Genomic DNA, 20,916 nt, shown 5'->3' on the forward strand with positions numbered 1-20,916 from the left:
CTACACGACTTGTATGAGAAAATGCTGGACTGGTTTTCAAAATGCTCTCCCTTGTTAGAACTGTGCAGTGAGTTTCTCTCTGTGTGTTTGCTCATCTCACATTTTCAAATAATTTAATCTATTAGTATGTGACGTCCTTTCCTGCAAAGTTAGATTTGCTTCTGAGAGTCAACCTGTTCTTGCTTAGTCATTGGAAGAAGTGCTGACTCACCAAAAATTTATATGATGCTCTTGCCAACCTAGCATTTAGAAAGCAAGAAATTGCAAGTGGATAAATACCTTCAGTGGGAAGGTAACAGCGTTCCGTGCACCTTGGCATTTAGTCATGCCAGCCACATGACCACGGAAACGTCTTCGGACAGCGCTGGCTCTTTGGCTTGGAAATGGAGATGAGCACTGCAACCCTAGAATCAGACTCGACTGGCTTTTACAGGATGAAAATATGTAAAAAGCAGAGCAAGTCAGAGCAAAATTTCCACCTTTGTCTGCACAGCATTTGCATCAAAACAAGGGAACATCCCTCCTTGGATACAGAGACAGAACATGAACATGTTTGTTTGCATATAAGAGAAAATGTGGGATGGGGGAATATACACACTTTCCATATGACACAGCAGACAGACTCCACTCACTGATTTCCACAGGTAAGTCTAGAGATGTGAAGGCCCAGAAAAAACCCGGAAAAATTGGTGAAAAAACCGCCCCCCGCGCCCCCCCCCCCGTTTTTTTCCTGAAGCCTTTTTTGTTTTTTCCAAAAATTGAAAAAAGAAAACAAAAAAAAATTGATGATGGAACATTTTATTACATGATGAATAAAATATTTTAAGACAAGGTGTTCAAATATTTTCCAAATCATTTCTAAAAAATATGTATGATATCAGATTGATCTAATTTCTGTGCACTGAAGACAAGCAAGTCCTAGGTTACAAACTGAACTCTCCAATGCAAGAACAAGATGCATTTCTTCCTTTAGGAAAAGAAAAAGGTTTCAGTTTTGTTTTTGCATGTGGGTGGGTAATCTGTTTGTAATAACTATTTGGATACACTATATTTTTAATATGCTAGTTGTGATAATTTCATGCCAAGTAAAGATGTCCATAGTCATATTTTATGTTCCTAAAGTAACAGAATGACTTTCAATCTCGAAAAGAAAAAAGAAGTGCTAATGTAGCATTTTTTCTCATTTTTTCCGAAAATTTTCGGTTTTCCCCGGAAACAAACAGAAAAAAAGGGGGTTTTCCCGAGCTTCAAAATTTCTGGAAATTTTACATCTCTAAGTAAGTCACACAATTAATTTCTGACACAGATACAGTATGTGCGCAGGAAGCTTCATGGACCTCACCCATGCGGTCTCATGGGACATACTTGTTTCACCACATACACATGTCCAGAAAGGCTGCTGCCAATGTGTGCTTTCAGCAGTGCAGCTCTAATGCACATTTTTAATGCTTGTGGTACAAAAGCCCATCTACACTGATGTCATGAGCCCATGGAGCAAAAATATGAATGTGATTCATTCTCCATGAGACAGAAGAAGTTCATGACCACATCAAGGACCATCAGTGCTTTTGTGCATTTCATCTTTAACTGCAACTTGCAAGCAGTGAGCTGAAAGACTACCAGCTGTCATCACTCGTATTATACAGGAAAAAATGAACAAAAAAAAGGGGGGGGGGAGAATTCAGCCCAGAACAAACCAGGTAACCTAAGAGGTTGAAAAAAGAAGAAAAATTCCAACAAAAAGCTAAATTTCTATTCAATAAAAAGATGTTTACTCAAATTGTGAATATTAAAAACTGTCCATAAAAATCCATCAATGGTCATTACATACATGGAGTCCTCACCTGGGTAGCCCAGGCTAGCCCGATTCTGTCAGATCTCAGAAGCTGAGCAGTCAGCCTTGGCTAGTATCTGGAAGGGTGACCCCTAAGGAATACCAGGGCTGCAACACAGAGGCGGCAATGGCAAACCACCTCTGAAACATCTCTTGCCTTAAAAACAAGTCTAGCTCACCAGCTAATGGTGCATAGTGCTAAAAGAGCTAGAACTTCTGGCTGCCAAACAATCTTATGGTCTCCTGACTATTCCACACACAACATGCCATACGATTATTAATTACCTATATATACATATATAGAGGAAGGAGCTGCGGTGGCTCAAGTGGTTAAGACGCTGAACTGCAGGCTGTGGAAGGTCAGTAGTTCAGCAGTTCGAGACCCAGGTGCCGCATGACGGAGTGAGCTCCCGTCTCTAGTTCCAGCTCCTGCCAACCTAGCAGTTCGAAAGCAAGAAGTTGCAAGTAGATAAATAGGTACCGCTTCGGTGGGAAGGTAACAGCGTTCCGTGCACCTTGGTGTTTAGTCATGCCGGCCACATGACCACGGAAACGTCTTCAGACAGCGCTGGCTCTTCAGCTTTGAAACGGAGATGAGCACCGCAACCCTAGAGTCGGACTCGACTGGCTTTCGAGCAAGGGAACCTTTACCTTTACATATATAGAGGTGCCTTACCCTACTGCGAAAAAACAACCACACACCAAAAACTTTTTTTGGTAAAATTATACTTATATACACGGGGATGTCACACATTTACAAACATCTTTCCTACACCAGGTACAGTTAATAATAGCATTTCCCCCGGGAGAGGTACGGTGGGCGGGGCACATGACGAAGCCCCGCCCCCTGCTTCCAGCCCTCATTCAGCCAGGAGGAGGCAGGAGAAGAGGGAGGGTAAGTTGCTTCCTCCCTGCCTCTCCCCACCCCTGCCTGCCTGGGGCCAGGGAGGGCCTTCGCAGGGCTTCCTTGCACTCCCGCCGACCTTGCATGTCCACCGCCAGGCCCCTTGTGGGGCTCGGCAGTGGAGCCAAATGCATTTCAGCCATGAGGCCTTCCTCAGTGGTTTAAAACTGTACCACACAAATTTGGATGCATCTGGTTTCCTGGACATGGCTACACACATCATTGGGCAATGCTCTATCTCACCCAGTTTATAATTTTGGACCACTAACAACTACCATCTGGAAAATTATCTCTCACAGTCCTAACTAATTATAACAATGAAGAGAGATACCCATTCCATGCAAAAGTTTTTATAGATGGTAGATGAGAGTAATTTATATATATTTAGTAAATTACCTTAAAATTATATTTTGCTTTTAATTTTTATAAAATACCAACACAATAATTAACCTAAACCATTTGATTTCTTTTTTATTTTTTAGGATGTTCAGTGCTTTGGTCAGGCATGTTGTAATTTTAACACATTTAACCCACTGAGTTTCCTCACAGCCAAAAGACATTTGGTGTATTTTTATGGATTTTAATGCATCATTTTGAATACTTACGATTAAAGATTGATCTAACATGAGTTTAGCTTTTTTGGAACTGACCTTGATATTTCTACATACAAGGTTTTTATTCCACCACCCCCCAACCTCTTTGAAGATAGATCAAGATGGGTAGCAATGTTAGTATGTCTGTAGCAGTAGAAAAAAAAGCAAGAGTCCAGTACCACCTTAAAGACTAACAAAAGTTGTGGCAGGGTACAAGCGTCCAAGAGTCACTGCTCACTTCTTCGGATACAGAAGAGATATCTGAAGAAGTGAGCAGTGACTCACAAAAGTTCATACCTATTCAACCTCTTTGGTAACCTAACACTGGTACTATGTTAGGTTTTGAGGGTGTGTCTGCTCTGGGCCAGTGCAAAGCCTCACAGAGAAAACACCCTTTCTGCCACTTTTTCCCTATCCCCCTTTTCATTTAAGTCATATATATGACTTTTATAGTGTGACGAGCAGGATGCCCATGGATTGACAGAGTGCCAGGAGGACACACATCGTGAGTAGGAGCAGTGTTTGCAGGAAGGTTCAGGTAGCCCGGTCTGAGATGTACCATGCCTGATCAGCATTGTTAAACTGGTCTTGCCCCACAGATTTTGATTTCCCCCCCCTACACCAGCTACATTTTCTTTTGATGGTAGTCCATGGATTACTTTGTGAGTACATAGATCTATTACTTCTTTAATATGATTCTAGGACACATCTGCTCGTTACTTTTAGTATTTTTCTCCTCTCTCTCTTATGATATTTTGTTTAACTTGTCCCTTTTCAAAATAGGTCACAGTATTTTAAAAGCAGATGAAAACCAAGGGTAACCCCCTCATTAAATGAATTACAGGAATCTACCCTGACTGTTAACACAGCCATGGGTAAAGACCCTGTTACTAGGTCCAAATGTGTAATTCAACAGGAGGGCCACGGGGTTAAAAACTGGCTCAAATGTATCTTCTCAAATCCATCAATAATGGATCTTCTTACATACTGCTAGATGCTCCTGTCCTTCCTTCACTTACCACCAAGTTATTTTCCTGTATGAACTGGCCACTAGACAAGGAAAGTAATGCATTTTTATTCTATCAAGACGAACCAATTAAACCTGAGGATTAATTTTTTTCTGAACCATGAAGTTTAAAATCTGAACTACAATCTTGTCATATTAAAAGTAGATGTGAAGCTTCCCGAATTTGTTTTATTGTACGTAATAACTGCATACTGAATCTGAACCATGACATAGGAAAGGGGAGGAACTTTGGCAGATCACGAGAGGGAGGGCAGGAAGGGTTGCATCAGTGCTTAGTTCTCATGGCCTTTTCTTACACGCTTAGGGAAATGCTGATCACCACTTTGGGGTCAGGAAGCAATTTTTCTCCAGGCCAGTTTGGCTGGAGATCCTGGAGCTTTTTTGTCATCTTCTGGGCATGGAACAGTGGTCAGAGGGGATGTGGGGAGGGGAGGTATTTGTGAATTTCCTGCATTGTGCAGGGGGTTGAACTACATGATCCTGGAGGTCCCTTCCAGCTTTATGACTCTATGATTCTAAGAGGGGAAAGCTATAACGGAAGATGCATATTTGACAAGTACTTAGTGTAAGTACTAATGAAATTATAAATGATATAGCCAGATATTTAAGAAATGTGAGAACTAACATTCAGTTACCATATTAAGAAATCAGTATTTTAAATAGTGAAAGATTTTGCTTAAGTGAGGTCATGCAAAGCAAATGAAGCAGCTAGCCTTATTAAAAATCAACTGGTATTCTACCACCAACTTCAATGAGAAACAGTTAGCCTAGTGAGAATCATCAATCTGGAGTAATTAGTCACAATTACCAGTATTATCCCTGGTCAGCATTCAAAGTATTATAGCAAACATAAGAGAATTACCTCGTCTTCGCCCATAACTCCTTGCTGCATGTAAACAAAGGACAAATTGTAAAATGTCAAAAAACTATTCACCATTATGAGAACACAGTTATCAAGTAAGAGACCTGTGTGTGTTCTGGACAAACAGCCCACATTAGCAAATTGCTACTGACGTGCAGTTCTGTTTTCATTTTACAAAGACTATTTAAATAAAAAAATATATTTTCGACCATCGTTTTAAATGTGGTATTTTCTAATGAACTGTTAAGCCTGTTGACATCGGCAGTAATAAATGCAATTTGTTTCACGCAAATATTTAAAACGTTTTGTCTCTTACACTTGTAGCTTTTAGACCTTGTGAAGGAACTTGCGCAAGATGGACAGCATTATTAACAGAAAGCTCTTCATTCTTAACAGTGCCGAAGACTTAAATGAATGTGAAAAGTGTCCTGGCTCTTGGGACATTTTGTCCTGTCCCCTACAGCGGCAATACAAATACTACAAGCCAAGATCTTCATTTGCCATGAAGACAGCTGGCAGAAAATTAACTCAAAGACTTTGTCTGGAACAAAAGCTTCTTTATGAGCACAGACTGGTCTTGTAGATTAAATAAGTGTGACAGGGTGGTTCTGGCCCAATTGGTTTCCCTCAGCAAGCTGAACTTCTTGCCATTTAAAAGCTGGCAGGATTGTGGATTCAACGGCCAATCTGCTCCCTCTTTACTGGGCAAAAAAATCACTCTGTGCCATTATCACACCTGCTCTCCCAGAACCGTAAATTCCTAGGAGTGTAGAGCACCCAGCCACGAGAGCAGCAAGACCGCGCTTGCAGGCCGGGATTCCCTGCTTTTAGCTGCTCTTGCCCCAACAGTTTGCCACACACACCTTACATACAGGATACTGCAAGGGCTGACTGTATGAATCACTCCTGTGGTTCTGTTCAGACATCCCATCAAACCAGGATTACGCTGAAACCATAATACATACAAGGTGCAGGGAAAGTATGGTTTGGGGACACGTGTCTGCTTTCATTTTCTGATTCATTCCCAGGATGGTGCAGCTGGCTCTGGAGGCAGAGTGATGGTTTGTCAATCCCTATGCTGAGCGCTGCTGAAAGAGTGGTGGTGCGGAGGCCCACCAGGTTTAGAGACAGCTCGCAGTGGGAAGGGAAGAGAGGAGGGGTGCAGTCAGGTCATGCTCTGCAGAAAGGGAAGGGGCTCTTGCCAAACGGAGCATGGCAGCTGGATTTCTGGACTCTTGCTTGGTACAAGTTATGGCTTGCAAGTGCACTTCAGAGCCACAGCTTCCATCTGCTTGTGGAGGACAAGACATTGTTATTATTCCCACACTACACAGAGGCTAGACGGGAGCCAGGTTTGTACAAATGAAGTAATTAACCTACCTTAATAATGATTTGGAACGATATCTAAACTGAACCTATATTTGTACAATATGTAAAGCTGGAATATGTAGCTTCTGCTTGTAGACAGACCCATGTTTTGTGACTACTACTTTAATTCAATGATCTGTCGACAGATATAACAAAGTTGCACTTACTATTGTTCATCGAGTATCTTCTGTGCAGGTAACACATGGGGGGACTGCACACAAGCAGGCCTGCCATTGGATAGGCCTTTACAGCTAGAAGCCTCCAGGGGGCGCTATGTGCCAGAGCCAGAAGCTTGGGACCATGTGCTCCTGCACAGAAGTGACCCCACCATCAACACCTCTAGTACCACCGAGGCCAGAGCATGCAGCGGGGCAGGAGAGAGGGTATGTGCGCCTGCACAGAAGATACTTGATGAACAACAGTTACAGGTAAGTGCAACTTTGTTTTCATCATCAATCTTCTGTGCAGTCCCACATGGGGACTCTAGCAAGCTACTCACCAGGTGGTGGGCCATGCTCCCCTCACTTGAACAGCAAATGAAGAACTGCCTTGCCCACTTGAGCCTCATGTCTCACCTGCCGATCCAAAGCATAGTGATGTACAAACATGTCTGTTGATGACCAGGTGGCTGCTCTTCAGATCTCCGTCAAAGACATTCTGTCCAGGAAACCTGTGGTAGAAGCCACTGCCCTAGTGGAATGGGCATGAATGTTCAATGGGCATGGCAATCTGGCCCTATCATAACACTCCTTAATGGTCCTGACAATCCATTGGGACAGGGTATGAGATGATGCTCTCCTACCTCTCTTAGGACCACTAAAACAAACGAAACTCCAAGGTTCGCTTAAGGCAAAATAATAATGCCTTCCTAACATCAACGAGCACTCATTCTCAGAGCTTGGTGCAAGAAAAAAGTCATGCAAAACAGTGTCTTGGGATAAATGGAACCTAGAAACTACCTTAGGAAAAAGCCTAAGACTGAAAATATTGCCATTTCAGGAAAGATCTTCAAAAACGGGGGATCTATCTGAAGAGCTGCTAGCTCACTCACCCTCCTGGCTGAGGTAACAGCTACTAAGAAACACATCTTCAAAGGAGGAGGAGGAAGAGAGCTGGTTTTATACCCCACCCTTTAATACCTGAAGGAGTCTCAGCAGCTTCCTTTCTTCTCTCCACAACAGACACCCTGTGAGGTAGGTGAGGCTGAGAGAACTCTGAGAGAACAGGTCTGAGAGAACTGTGACTGACCCAAGGTCACCCAGCTGGCTGCATGTGGAGGCGTGGGGAATCAACCCCAGTTCTCCAGATTAGAGTCCACCACTATTAACCACTACACCAAACTGGCTCTCAAATAACAGGTAGCAAGGGGTTCAAAAGGCTTGAGAATAATCTCTGCTAACACAACAGATAGATACCATTGGGGAGGGCAGAGATGACCAAACCCCTTAATAAACCTCTTCGACAAATGATTGGAGAAAACTAATCCTTCCTCAGTTCCTTTGTGATAGCAAGAGATGGCAGCCATACTGTGCCATACAAATCATCTGTTCTCCAAGCATTCGGAAATCCACTGTGGGAGATGCCAGAGATGGCTCGCTTATCCTCACATCTAGGCTCATATCTGATGTTGTGTCAGATTCATCGAATTCAATAGTTGTTTCTTCATCTCTCACTGCAGAAACAGGAAAACGCAGCCTGTACGACATGATCGCTGAAGGCGGATATGAAGACACCCAATGAAGGTAATGATATAAACTTGCATCCCCGGGGCTTGCGATGTTGTTACCCCATTCCTCAAAATATCCTGGAGACATCATGTAGGGACACAAAGGCCACAAAAGCTGTTTGGGGCTGAGACCCCCAGAACTGTGGCCATTTGTTCTAGATAAGACTCATGTGGAACTTGGCCATGAGGTAAGCCAGTATTCCCGTCCCCATTGGGGATGGAAACAGGTGGAGATCTGAGACCCAGAGATGGGGTCCTGGGCTTCTTTTGCAAGATTGGCGTTGGCTCAGGAGTGCAGATGGGAATGTTCTGCTGGGAAGCCGATTTACACTTTTCCTTTGTCTTGCCTTTAGCCTTCTTAGCTGGAGGCTCAGAAAAGGTGCTATGAACTTGAGGGGAGTGTGATCAAGATTGGATCCGCTGGGACATAGATCTGGGAGGTGGAGCCGAACACGACGACTCCAAAAACACAGAAATAAGAGCTTTCTCTGGGGTCAACTTGGACGAGGGCTCCAAGGTTTTAAGGGCTTTCTCCTACAACTCTGCCCTAAGTTTCAACACTGTTACCCCCTCCCCCATGTTTTAGGGGTGGAGTGTTGGCAGCCGTTACATGTGGAGACACTATGCCCTTCACCCAAACAAAACAAAGGTCATGTTTGTCAGTTTGGGTCATCCTTGCTCCAAATCAGGAGCACTTTTTGAAAAGGGCCTTCTGAGCCATGGAAGGGACTCAGCTGATGTAGCTTCAACAACTCTGGACAAAAAATCCTCTCAGCTGTAGCTGGAGACTCCATAAACGCGACCTTCTCCTTTTGTGGCAAAAAAGGAACTGAGGGTAGGGGGCTCTGCCACGCAGGAGCACATGGTCCCTGGGCAGGAACAAGCTTCTGGTTCTGGTGTGCAGCACCCCCTGGAGGCTTCTAGCTGATGGCTAGATGGCTAAAAAAACTTGTTTTGCAATGAATAAGGAAACTTCTTTTTCGTATTTTTCTGTACTAAGTATACAACAAAAACTGATGATCAGTTTTCACACTTTGCATAATTAATTTTTCCAAAAATGTAAATCTTTAACTAAAATTCCGCAGTTGCAGCCACTCATTTTAGTTCAAATCACCTCTAAGAATATTCCAATTGTATGAATTATACAAAATTCAAACAGTCATCTTTTCTGGGTAAATTTTAAGGGTATTCTTTCCATGCTGTTTCTGGTTTTTTTTCAGATTTACAGTCTGCTTCTCTAAAGACCTGCTTGAGAAGGCTGAAAAAGTAAGTCTTTCCCCCCAACCCCTGCTTTCTCCTCCCCATGAAAGCCGCCAAAGATTGGAAACAGCTGGGCCACGGGGACAGCCTGCTCCCACAGTTCAGCTGTTTAGAGCCCGAAACAACTGAGATGTGGGAGCAGGCTGTGGGAGCATGTTTTGGGCATGAACCTCATAAACCCAGTTTGGTTCATATGCGTGCTAAACTGGGTTTGTGGTTCATGCCCATCCCTATTCAGGACCTTTAAAATCTAGCAACTTTGTAATAAATGGACTCATGCTTAAAGCTAAGTGTGCCCACTTTAAAATGGCTGGGGAAACTTTCCACCACGAAAGAACCTGAAAGCTGTTCCCTTGAAGGGAAATGTGTGTCTCATGAGAAGTATAAATCTTACAGTAACAATTTCCCTTCTAGAAAGCAAGCAGTGGTAGAAACCACATTCACTAAAAGATTAGAACAAGTGTACATTTATAAAACATCAAAATAGCCAGAAAAGGTTCATGCATAAAATCTCCATGGGAAATAACATGTTTGAAATAAGATTTCCAGGTGAAGTCTTTGTATAAAAACAACATCTACTCTAATGTATATTAATAGCATCCCTCGGGCACAAACAGTAGTGTAATCCAATGCACTCTGACTTTTACACCAAAACAGCTCTAAAATCTTCCTATTATTCAAAACAGCAAGTTTTAAATACATTTTTAAAAATCAAAGTCTGTTCTTCTATTGCACAAACTGTTTCTTTGGGGTAAAATAAATATTTTTCCAGACTACAGGGAAAAAAACAAAGCCTATATTTTTCACAGTCTTACTGAAGTGAGGAAGCAATGTAAAGAATATACAATTGAGCACTTTATTTTTAATGGCCTCAAATCTATCAGTGCAGGAATATAGTTTTCCAAGTCAGAGAACTCTACGGTAGGCAGAGTAGAAATGTTGCTATTTTTCAGTAACACAATACTCCTTACAAATTATAATGTCTCTGGTAAACAATGCCTTAAGTCACAAGCTGCTGTACTACCCATCCAGGTATTCCAATACACAAGCAACAAGAACTGTCAAATAAGCAGCTGTGGACCAACAGGGCCAATGTGACCATACCAAAAGGAGGTGGTAGAGTTAACTGGGTAGAACTATTTATTTCCATGAAATGTCCACATACATCCATGATAAGAATGCACTATGAAAAATTCAGGTTCATGATAAGAGTGCACCATGGGAAATTCAGGTCCATGACAGGAGTGCACCCTATATAACCCTACTGCTTCCATTGCTTTTTATGTAGATATTTATATCCCACTTTTTGCCCCAGTGGGGATGGCAAAGCAGCCTACAACATCATTCCCCCCTTCTCCATTTTATATAGCCACTAACATGTGACGGGCTCAAGGTCACCCAGCAAGTTTCATGGCAGAGTAGAGACTCGAACCTGGGTCTCCCCTATCTTAGTCTGACACTTTAACCACCACAACCACACTGGCTAAAAATGTTCACTTTGAGAGGAACCCCCCCCCAAAAAAAACAAACAAACCTGGTGTGGGCTTTTCAGGCCAGAAAATTCCTGCACACCAAGTCAGCTGCAAACATATTGATGCCTGTCCTTCCATTGGATTCAGCATGCGAAAACCTGACAGAAACTCAAATGCTAGGCTTCATATTGGAGACTATTTCAACAGAATATTTAGAGGATCTTTGGCTCTTGCTTTTACTAGCATAGCATACAGCACAGGAAACAGCAATCAGCAAGTTAAAGCCATGGGCTGGCTCTGATAATGGGAGGGATCAGCTATCAGGCAGCAGATGCTGGTGTTTATTTGCCCCTTAGGGTGCAAAGGCATAGTGCTGTCTTTGACCAATGACCTTTCAAAACTTTAATTAAAAAGCTGGAATTTTAGTACAACATGTTCCAAAATTGGCTGAAGACCTACAAGAGGTTGAGGGAGTTTGCAAGGATGTTAATTCATCATGAGTTACACACACTTGGTGCTTGGTGGAGGGCAACAGTGGGAGGGACTTCTAGTGTCCTGGCCCCACTGCTGGACCTCCTGATGGCACCTGGTATTTTTGGCCACAGTGTGACAGAGTGTTGGACTGGATGGGCCACTGGCCTGATCCAACATTGGCTTCTCTTATGTTCTTATGTACACTAGATGCTGGTATGACAGTTTTTTAGGAAGCATGAGTTCAGTGCTGGAACTCACCAGCTTTCCCACTGGGGAAAGAAGTGGGAGTGGCCCATTTGATCCTTGCTCCTTGCAAAGGCTATGCTGGGGACTGCAGGGCCCACATGAACAAAAAGAAGAGGAGACTGGATTTATACCCCACCCGAAGGAGTCTCAGAGAGGCTTACAATCTCCTTTCCCTTTCCCTCCCCCTCCCGACAACAGACACCCTGTGAGGTAGGTGGGGCTGAGAGAGCTCTCCCAAGAACTGTCCTTGAGAGAACAGCGCTGAAAGAACTTATGACTGACCCAAGGTCACACCAGCAGCTCCATGTGGAGCAGTGGGGAACCAAATCTGGTTCTCCCAGATTAGAGTCCGTGCTCCTAACCACTACACCAAACTGGCTCTTGCTGAGGAGAAAACTGAGTTGGACTGCTCCATCTCCTTTTTGCACCAGTTGACAATGCACCCCCATATTGCTTGGGTCCTTCTTGTGAAGAGCTGGTCCATTTCATGATCTCCTCTCTACGGAATTCTATTCTCCAGGACAGGTAGCTATAATTATCCCAACACTCTCTGTATTTCCAGTAGTGTGTATGTTTAAACATATGGTTTTTTTCTGTATATGTGCATCTTACTAGGATTTCCTCTTTTAATAAAAACAACCCTTTCGATTAAGCAACAGACTGGTTATTTGAGAGTTCTCTAAGGGAAAGATCCCCGTAAAACACAAGTGGAGAGATTTTGCCAGATTATGCCCCACTTGTAAAGCCTGGTCTCCTTGCTAAATCCCCAACTCAATTAGGAGACAAACCCACTTTGGGGGCAACGCAGACCATTTGGGGTAACAGTGAGGAAGCTAGCAGAATCTTGTGTTTCCCTACACAGTCCTGCTTGCAGCAGCAAGAAAACAGAAAATTAGTGATAGTGTGTACAGGAATAACCTATTAAAAAGTGCAACACTGCAAAAGGGAGGAAAACACAACTACCCACTAATAACGAAAAATATATGAAAAGTATATTTAGAAAACATATACAATTACATAGAATATACCAAAATACAAGACAATCCAATGACTACTTGCAAGAAAACATGAATGAGAAAATTTTAAAAGAACTGAATGACAACACTGAAAGTCAGCCACAAATCAAAAAGTGGGCAGCCTAATGAACAAAATATATTACAGCTACCATGACGTTTTGAGTTATCTTCCTCAGATAAATGTTATTATTTTCTTCAAATATGAAGCTTGCCCTGAGGGAGCCTGTTAGAAACTGGTATCTTCAACTCTTCATTTTATTGGTGGCTTCATGCAAGAAAGCAGGAAACAAACTTCATACTTGAATATAGTCAGCAACTTTGGTATTTAGTAGGTCCTTTGAAAAATCAGCTCCCTGCCAAAGCTTCTTAGTCTTATCTGATCTTTCCATAACATCATGAACAGTACTACAATAGTCTGATGGAAACACAATTGAATCCTTCATAATGGAAACAATGAATGGAAAAAGACTGACACTGTCAAACTTTTTTGACACCACCTTTTCAGCATTCAGATTCTAAAATGTTGAGAATGGAGTCAGATGGTGAGTTGTACAATCTTCCTCACCTAAAAGCTAAAAACAAAGCATGGCACAACTTGGATAACTGCTGTTCACAAACCTTGTTACACTTTCCCACAAACCAAGTCAGTCACATATCCTTGTGGACCTCCCCTCTGTTCATGTTTTATAGTCTTTGTTGCAGTCTGCATAAACAAAACTATAGTAATGGTACAAAGTATTACAAAGTATAGTCATGGGACAAAGCATTGCATAACAACCTAAGATCTCCATTTACAGACCTCTGAGACAGTTACTAAAGTCTGCTCCTTTAGTCTATTGTTTGTTACTGATATTTGTCATTTGAGGAAGCATGAAATATATCAAGAAAAAGAGCTGCCACTTTTAGCCAATTTACCGGTTTACAATCCCTTTCCCTTCCCCTCCCCATGATACCCTGTGAAGTAGGTGGGACTGAGAGAGCTCTTTTGAACAGCTCTGAAAGAACTTATGACTGACCCAAGGTCACACCAACAGCTGCATGTGGAGAAGTGGGGGATCAAACCCTTTTCTCCCAGATTACAGTCTGTACTCTTAACCACCACCAAACTGGCTCTCAAGAAAGAAAGAAAGCCATCTATTCAAGATCCTGCTCTCACACATTTCCTCAGAACTTTGTGACACAGTAGGAGACAGGGCCACCCTCTAGTTGCCCAGAGAAGGAAGTCAGCAGCTTCTAATAGTGCTGCTTACACTTCATGCTTGGCACTCTCTGGTAAACTAAGAATACTGGCGCAGATGCCCATGCGTACCAATCTTCTCAAAACAGAGATGGCTGTCTTGGCCTGAATACATTCACGGGATGCAAGACAGCAGCATATCTGAAGGTACACTTCATAGTAAGACAGCCAAAACTAAGAGAAACAGAAACCATCCAACTTTGAGATTCACGTCACTGGGTGAGAAGTTTTTGAAAACAGGATGAACTGGTGTCAGATTCGGGCAGTTCCAACAACATTAACCAATTAACAGATTAAATGAGGCAGTCTAATGCAAGCAAGCTTCCCTATCAATTTCAAGGGAGAAGTTCATCTCTGCCTCTGATGCCCCTGTACCTTCACATGGCTGAACCATTCTTTGAAGTGAATAGAGACATCCTTGTGGGCAATGCAGCATTTTCGTAGGCAAAGAATTTCTACCCTGGGGCACATACATTTATGTATGTTAAAAACAAAAAGGTCCATTGTATGTATTCTATTCTATTCTATTCTATTCTATTCTATTCTATTCTATTCTATTCTATTCTCAAACACCAAAATTTACACATACATTTATATCTATTAACTAAAATTCTGATAAGAGCATATTTACCTTTTTCAAAGGAAACCTTTACCTTGAGTAAAGTATCCAAGATTTAACTACTCTTGTTAGGGTCTTCTGCCTATGGTATATTATTATAAGGGCTAATATTCTGGGGAAGAATCAGTCATCATAAATGTATTCACATCAGCAGAAACTAAATTAAAAAGCTGCCTGAATTCCTTACATGTTTAATTAATGGAAACTTGCCAAGTTACATTAAATGGACACAAAGACATTTGCAATGGAACACTATGAACACAACTGCCTGTTTCACATGGTAAACTTCTGTGAAATAGTAAAAACTTTCCCAAACAGTCCGTGATACGGCACAGAAGTTTGCTGTTCAAAAGAAAACAAGTCAAAAGTCCCACAAGTCATGCACGGACCCTTGAACGAAGAGTGTTGCTTATCCCGCTTGTCTATCTGGCCACTGTTACAAGCCTGGCATGGCCGTCGCTTTAGCAGCCAAATAAAATGCAGCAACTGCCACAAGGAAGAGGGAAAGGAGGACAGTGGTGACTGCATTCTCACTGCCATCATCAGAAACAATGTCGTACAAAAAATGAATAGAATGCACAATAATGATCACAAACAAAAGTTCTGAAACAACAACACAATTGAACAGTATCTGGTAATTCTTTACTATACGGTAAAGCAACAATGGCATATCAAAGGCTTTGTTTAAAAAGATGGGTGTCAGAAAAATTAAGCGACACCATTTATTATCTCCAGTTACCCTGTTTCACACTTGTCCTTCAGTTCGAGGGCTCATTATACATGTTAGTTTTATTCTTCACTTAAATGGTCTGTGTGGCGGAATGGTGCTCTCTGACCTGTGGGCCCTGCTCCGACTCAGCCCTCTGAGGCATCGAGGCACTAGAGGTCATCCCGCACCTCAGCCTGGCACCGTGCCACTCTCCTGGCTCACCCGACTCTGAGAGGGGCTCTTCCACACTTCTCCGAACCGGTCAATTTTGGAATTGCCCACCAAAAGGGCCAGCACTCCCAGCTTCCCTTTAAAGTCTCCGCCTGGCACCCACAGCTCCCACTACCCAGCAAATGGTTAACATGGGGGCACCTCGCCGGATGTGCACACTCCCAGGAAATTAGTGATCCAGCAACCAACCACCTCCCTTCCCTTGGTGCCCATTTTGAACAGCATATTCAGACAGTGGAGGTCTGTGGATTTGGAGAACCACTACCTACCTACGAACCTACCTACCTTCCCTGACCTATAGGTCTTAAGTACTGTTTATCAAACATAACTGGAAATATGAGGAAGCCAGAGATGCACACTATGAAAACAACTCTTTTCTTGTAAGTTGCCCGAACTCTCATGGCCTGAACTAAAAGTTTAGCTAAAATGAGTATATTTTCTACCCTTCAATCTGCTAGTAATTTAGAAACAAGGATGTCTACTGAGGACTCAGTCCTCTGTTGTGTCAAAGGTTTAATCAATTTCTGCCTTGCCTCATTGTTCCAGGGACAATCAAATAGAACATGTCTTACAGATTCAATAGCACCTAAACCACAGCTTCAACATCTATTTGAGAATGGTATTATGCCTAATGTGTGGCTTTCAGAAACGACTGAAGGTAATGCTTTTAATCTTGCAAGCATAATTGCTCGTCTGTTCTTCGGGACTGCTAAGCTGAACAAATACTCCAGAACTGTAAATGATTCAAAATAGTAAATAATTCATTAGAAATCCTCACACATACTCTGCACAGCAACAGACTTGAGCAAGGAAAACAAAGGTGCAAAGATGCAGGCCTCTGTCCCTCAACTGTAAACTGGTCCTATTCTAATGTATGCTCTTAAAGCTTAGATGTTACAGCATTCTGAAAGCTTCCCATTACCTTGAAGTCTTTGACCAGGCAGCCCTTTGTCTGTTCCATGGAGCAATGGCAGCCATCGAGATGCAGGCTATGTGTGAGAATTCCTTCCTCCAGATGAAATCAGCCAAAATGGACTCTATGCCAAGGGGTTTTATGTCTTCTCTGCCCACAACATTTGTGGGTCGAATCTCTTCTTCCTGGGGTCTCCAGGAAGATCTTATCTAGTCTCCTGCACTCCCAGACTGTCACCTTCTGGGTGTTTAGATTCTAGCTAATGTGTCAGCTGACCAGCTGGCCATTTCTTCACCTCTGGCCAGGATAAAGTATTTACAAAATGTTGACAGCTTGGTACTCACTAGAGCAATAGGCGGGATGGGCAATATGTGAGAGCAACTGACTTCTCTCCTCCTGCTTGTCTTTGCTCACAGAGAAAAATGCTTATAAACTGGGTTTGTGCAGAGCCCAAGCATCAAAGTAAAATGCATTTCTCCAGTTTGACAACAGCTACCTTGGAACACAGCAAACTCCACCAGATGAGACCCAGAAGTGTAAGAAGCAGCACCAATGTGACTCACACTTCCTTTCTCATTGCATTTTTGGGATTTTTAAAGTGGCTGCTCCTCAAACAGGCAACATAAGCACATCAGCATAGGGCCTATGCTTCCAGAATTACAAATGGCAGCACTAGTCTAGTTAACACTGTGATGTTTGCCTGCACTATTTAGGAATGTGGTTGTGAAGCCAATTAGCATTATATTCTTTGACACAGCAACTGGTAAAGCCCATTCTACAGCAACCTTTAGACTGGACTATTTAATACCTTATTTCTCATAAGCTGAGTGAAGCTGAGTGTCTAAAGAATGAATTCAAAGATGGTGAGGAAACAAGAAATGAAGCCAAATTCAGAGGACAATTAAGTAAATTTGATTAGAAATATCTGCACACTGTATTCTTCTGTTAGTTTCTATTAAGAATATTTACATTCATTTCTGCATCGTGAACAAGGTGGAAAAATGGTTCTACTTGCTCCCAAACTTTAGTCAAAAGGGGAACACTGCAGATATTTGCCTGCAGCAGAACAGCAGCTCTATACTTGTCTGTGTCTATATTTAGGTCACTGCAACCAGTTACCGTTTTACAAGGACAAAAACAAGGCCAATGGTACTCACTAAGCATTTCTTAGCCTTGTATGTATATCATCTATGGTGGGTATTACAAAATCAAAATATCCACAAATATAGTTTCTAGATACAATATTTTACGGCTATATGATCTTTGCTACCAGGCAGCATTTTTAAAATCTCAGCAGCACACACACACACCTGCTATTCTTCTCTAATGTTTTGAGAACTCCAGCATCTCAGTGCTTCAGACTTAATTTTAAAAAATCTGACATGTAAAATGTCTATTATGCTGGTATAAATTGCTACAGGAGACAAATTTCACACATCAGCATCTTAATTGCACTGCATAGATTATAAACATTTGAAGTGGGGGGTCAGTAATTATGATGGGGTAAATGAGTTAATCCCTTTGTGAAAGATTTTTTACTTCTTTTAATGATGCGAACTACTTTGAATCCAATCGATTAGGACAAAAAGGCGCATGCTCATTTTAAAAACAAATAAAAGCACAAGTGAATTAAAAAATCAGATGAAAACTCCTTAACATGCATTAATATTGGCAACTAGCAAGCCCTTTTGAGTGGCTTTGGCAGCCAAACATTCCCCAGCCTTCACTCACCACGTGCACATGTATGAATTCATACTGGTCATGTGAAGCTTCCCTTTCCAGCTCATGGCACAAGAAGCTGAGCAGTTACTCAACAGATACAGCACAGTTGTTAATATTTTAAAAGGTTCAGGCAATGCACTTGAACCTAAGGCAGCAAGAGGACTATTGCACACACACTCTGCCCATGTGCACTGCTGTCAATAAAGCTCAGCTCCACAGAAAGAAAGAAAAACAGCCATCACAGCACATCCTTCCTTATGGCCTGATCTGCCACCATCTTCACTGACTGTGGAGGTCATCAGAATTCAATTTATGGTTGTCATTGGGGAATGTGTTTGGGGATTCCTGTTTTGAATTATATCTGTGCTTCCATTTACACCACTCATGCCCATTTAAACCCCACCCAAACTTCCCTGATTGTACTGTAGTTTATACCACTGTTGCTTTTAGCAGAGTTGCACGGATCATGAAATAACAGATTCAGATATTATTTTCAATATAGAAAAGGCTATTTTTATTTGGTTTTGCATATATCTGGAGGTCAAGGCTTGCATACTTCTCTATACATAAATTTAATTGTGACAAAAGCTCAGTTAAACAGCAAAATTATTTAGGAGATGGCAGCATTACAGAACAGGCTAATTTCTTCCAAGTCCACAGAATCAATATCTCAGATCTTATAGCCTGAAATGAATTATCTGTCATTTTTTGCTACAAGCCAGTGAGTTTTAAAAAACCAACAGGCATTACCTAGAGAACACACATTAAATGAATTGGAAAGCATATCTGAAAGACAGAAATATGGTAAATACAAAGTGACATTAAAATATTGCTACTATTGAGAATGAGAAGATGATCATGACTTTCTGAAAGAAGTGGTATATTGTAGCAATAAACATTTGAAACTTAAACGGGAGATAATTAAAAGCTGCTAAAAGACTACCTCTTACCATTTAACATTAGAAGATTGTCAGTCCCTGGATGTGGATAATTCAAGCGACCTAGGAACAAATATAGACAATTTAGCTATTTATACTTAAGGAAGGAAAGGCAAGAGACAAAAAAGTAACTACACTGAAGTTTAAATACATCTAGAACTCTGCTTGGTAGATGCAAACCAGCTAATTTTTCTCTCCATGAGCAAATACTACCCTTGACCCAACTTAAAGCTGAAAAAAAAGAACTTCTTAACTTCAGTTCTTTGGTCATAAGATCTGTAGTCTGCTCTGGGATCGACTCCAAGAGGATAAAGGTCCTCTTTGTTTCAAGAAAGTCAGAAATAGTGCTAACTACTTCAGGCCTTTTTTATGTTCAGTATGAAAACTTCTGTATAGTTGCTTAACTCAGTCACACTGGGAAATTTCAAATGGCTGAAAACCCACATGCAGGATTTGAAGTTTCTCTTCAAACTAAAAGCAATACTTCAGATATTTATTTTTCATCAAATCCAAACTTTTTAAGGAATATTTTAATTTATTTTGATGTTTTAAAACATCAAGAAAATTTGCTGTAATCCCCAATTATGCAACCAAGTTCTTCAACTTTTAGAATCCTGTCTTCAAGAAGGGCAGTGACAAATAAAGATGTGTTGATTCACGGATGATTGGGAATACAGATTTTATATCAATGGAAAGCTAAGTGTGGCCCCACTTGAGGATACTTAAATCTAGAGACTGGAGCAGCGAATGGACAAGACAGATCTTTCAATAAACCTGAAAAATGCCTCCGGTTTGCAGAAAATTTGAAATAAAAAAAATACCTAGGTTAAAAAACAACCAAACAACAACCCAAAACGATAAAAGGAGCACCTATAGCTTTAATAAACTGATGCCCTCAGTGGCTTTTGCTAGGCAACTAATACTCCAGGCTTAGTTCCTGCCTGTCTTCACCCTCTTCCTCAGAACCATGGGAGTGAGGCTGGAGATTGGCCCATCCTTAGGGCCGGCCTGGAGGGTAAGCCCCTTCTTTGCTGTCACCAGGCCCCTCGCCACACGCCACAGGCAAGCTCCTCGCCTTGCCACTGCTGGCTTTTGCCACTGCTGTGGGCTGTGGGGACACTATCACTGCCCCTACACTTGAGGAGATGCTGGGTATCTCACTGCTGAGCAGCTGGGACCCCCCCCCACCTGGCCACGCTCCCTGGCTCTCTGCTGACGTCAGGTAAAAGACCAGCTGTTCACCATCATGCTGGGGCTCCCAGGGTGATGACGAAACCCTGCAGCATTCAGCAGGTGGGGGGGGGGAGTCCAGGGTGTCCACCAGCCTTGGACGATAACAGCACAGATAATGTATCTTGCTTGAAACAACTTAGTAAGGTGTAAGGTTATTGTCTCTCTTTTGATATATCAACACATAAAAAAGAACTGAACAAACTTTTGTAAACTACTCTTCTGACAAGAACCCTAGTACCACTTTTAGAATCATGGTGAAATGAATGCAACACTATTTCTAAAAGCACTGGCATAGACTTTGTCAAGTTTTAACTTAAAATGGATATTCCGGTCCATACTTAGCTTTGTGTTGGAAACCAGAAGATCTCTGTGCGTTTGATGTACTTACAATGACACTACCTATTGTAATGCAATGTATTCTTTAAAAGCTTGGTTTTCTAACAAAAATTTAACTTTGAACATAGTAAAGACATACATTCAATATATTTAAACACACATACAAAGATGTTTAGTAATATTCCAGACCAAGGGT

The 20,916-nt window shown here is 41.8% G+C and overlaps 1 protein-coding gene across 1 annotated transcript in view; it reads right to left on the reverse strand.

The window, feature by feature from the left end:
* Positions 1-20,916, reverse strand: part of LOC107121563 (cytoplasmic polyadenylation element-binding protein 2-like) — an 81,061-nt gene that overhangs the window by 27,239 nt on the left and 32,906 nt on the right. Inside the window, exons 5-6 of the mRNA XM_015424492.1 lie at positions 19,164-19,214; positions 5,221-5,244 (exon numbers count right to left, since the gene is read on the reverse strand). Coding sequence (XP_015279978.1) covers positions 5,221-5,244; positions 19,164-19,214 — 75 coding nt within the window. The remainder of the gene's footprint in view (positions 1-5,220; positions 5,245-19,163; positions 19,215-20,916) is intronic.

This window comes from Gekko japonicus, unplaced genomic scaffold, assembly GCF_001447785.1.
Source record: "Gekko japonicus isolate JY-2015 unplaced genomic scaffold, Gekko_japonicus_V1.1 scaffold2622, whole genome shotgun sequence".
In the NCBI taxonomy this organism is placed as follows: domain Eukaryota; kingdom Metazoa; phylum Chordata; class Lepidosauria; order Squamata; family Gekkonidae; genus Gekko; species Gekko japonicus.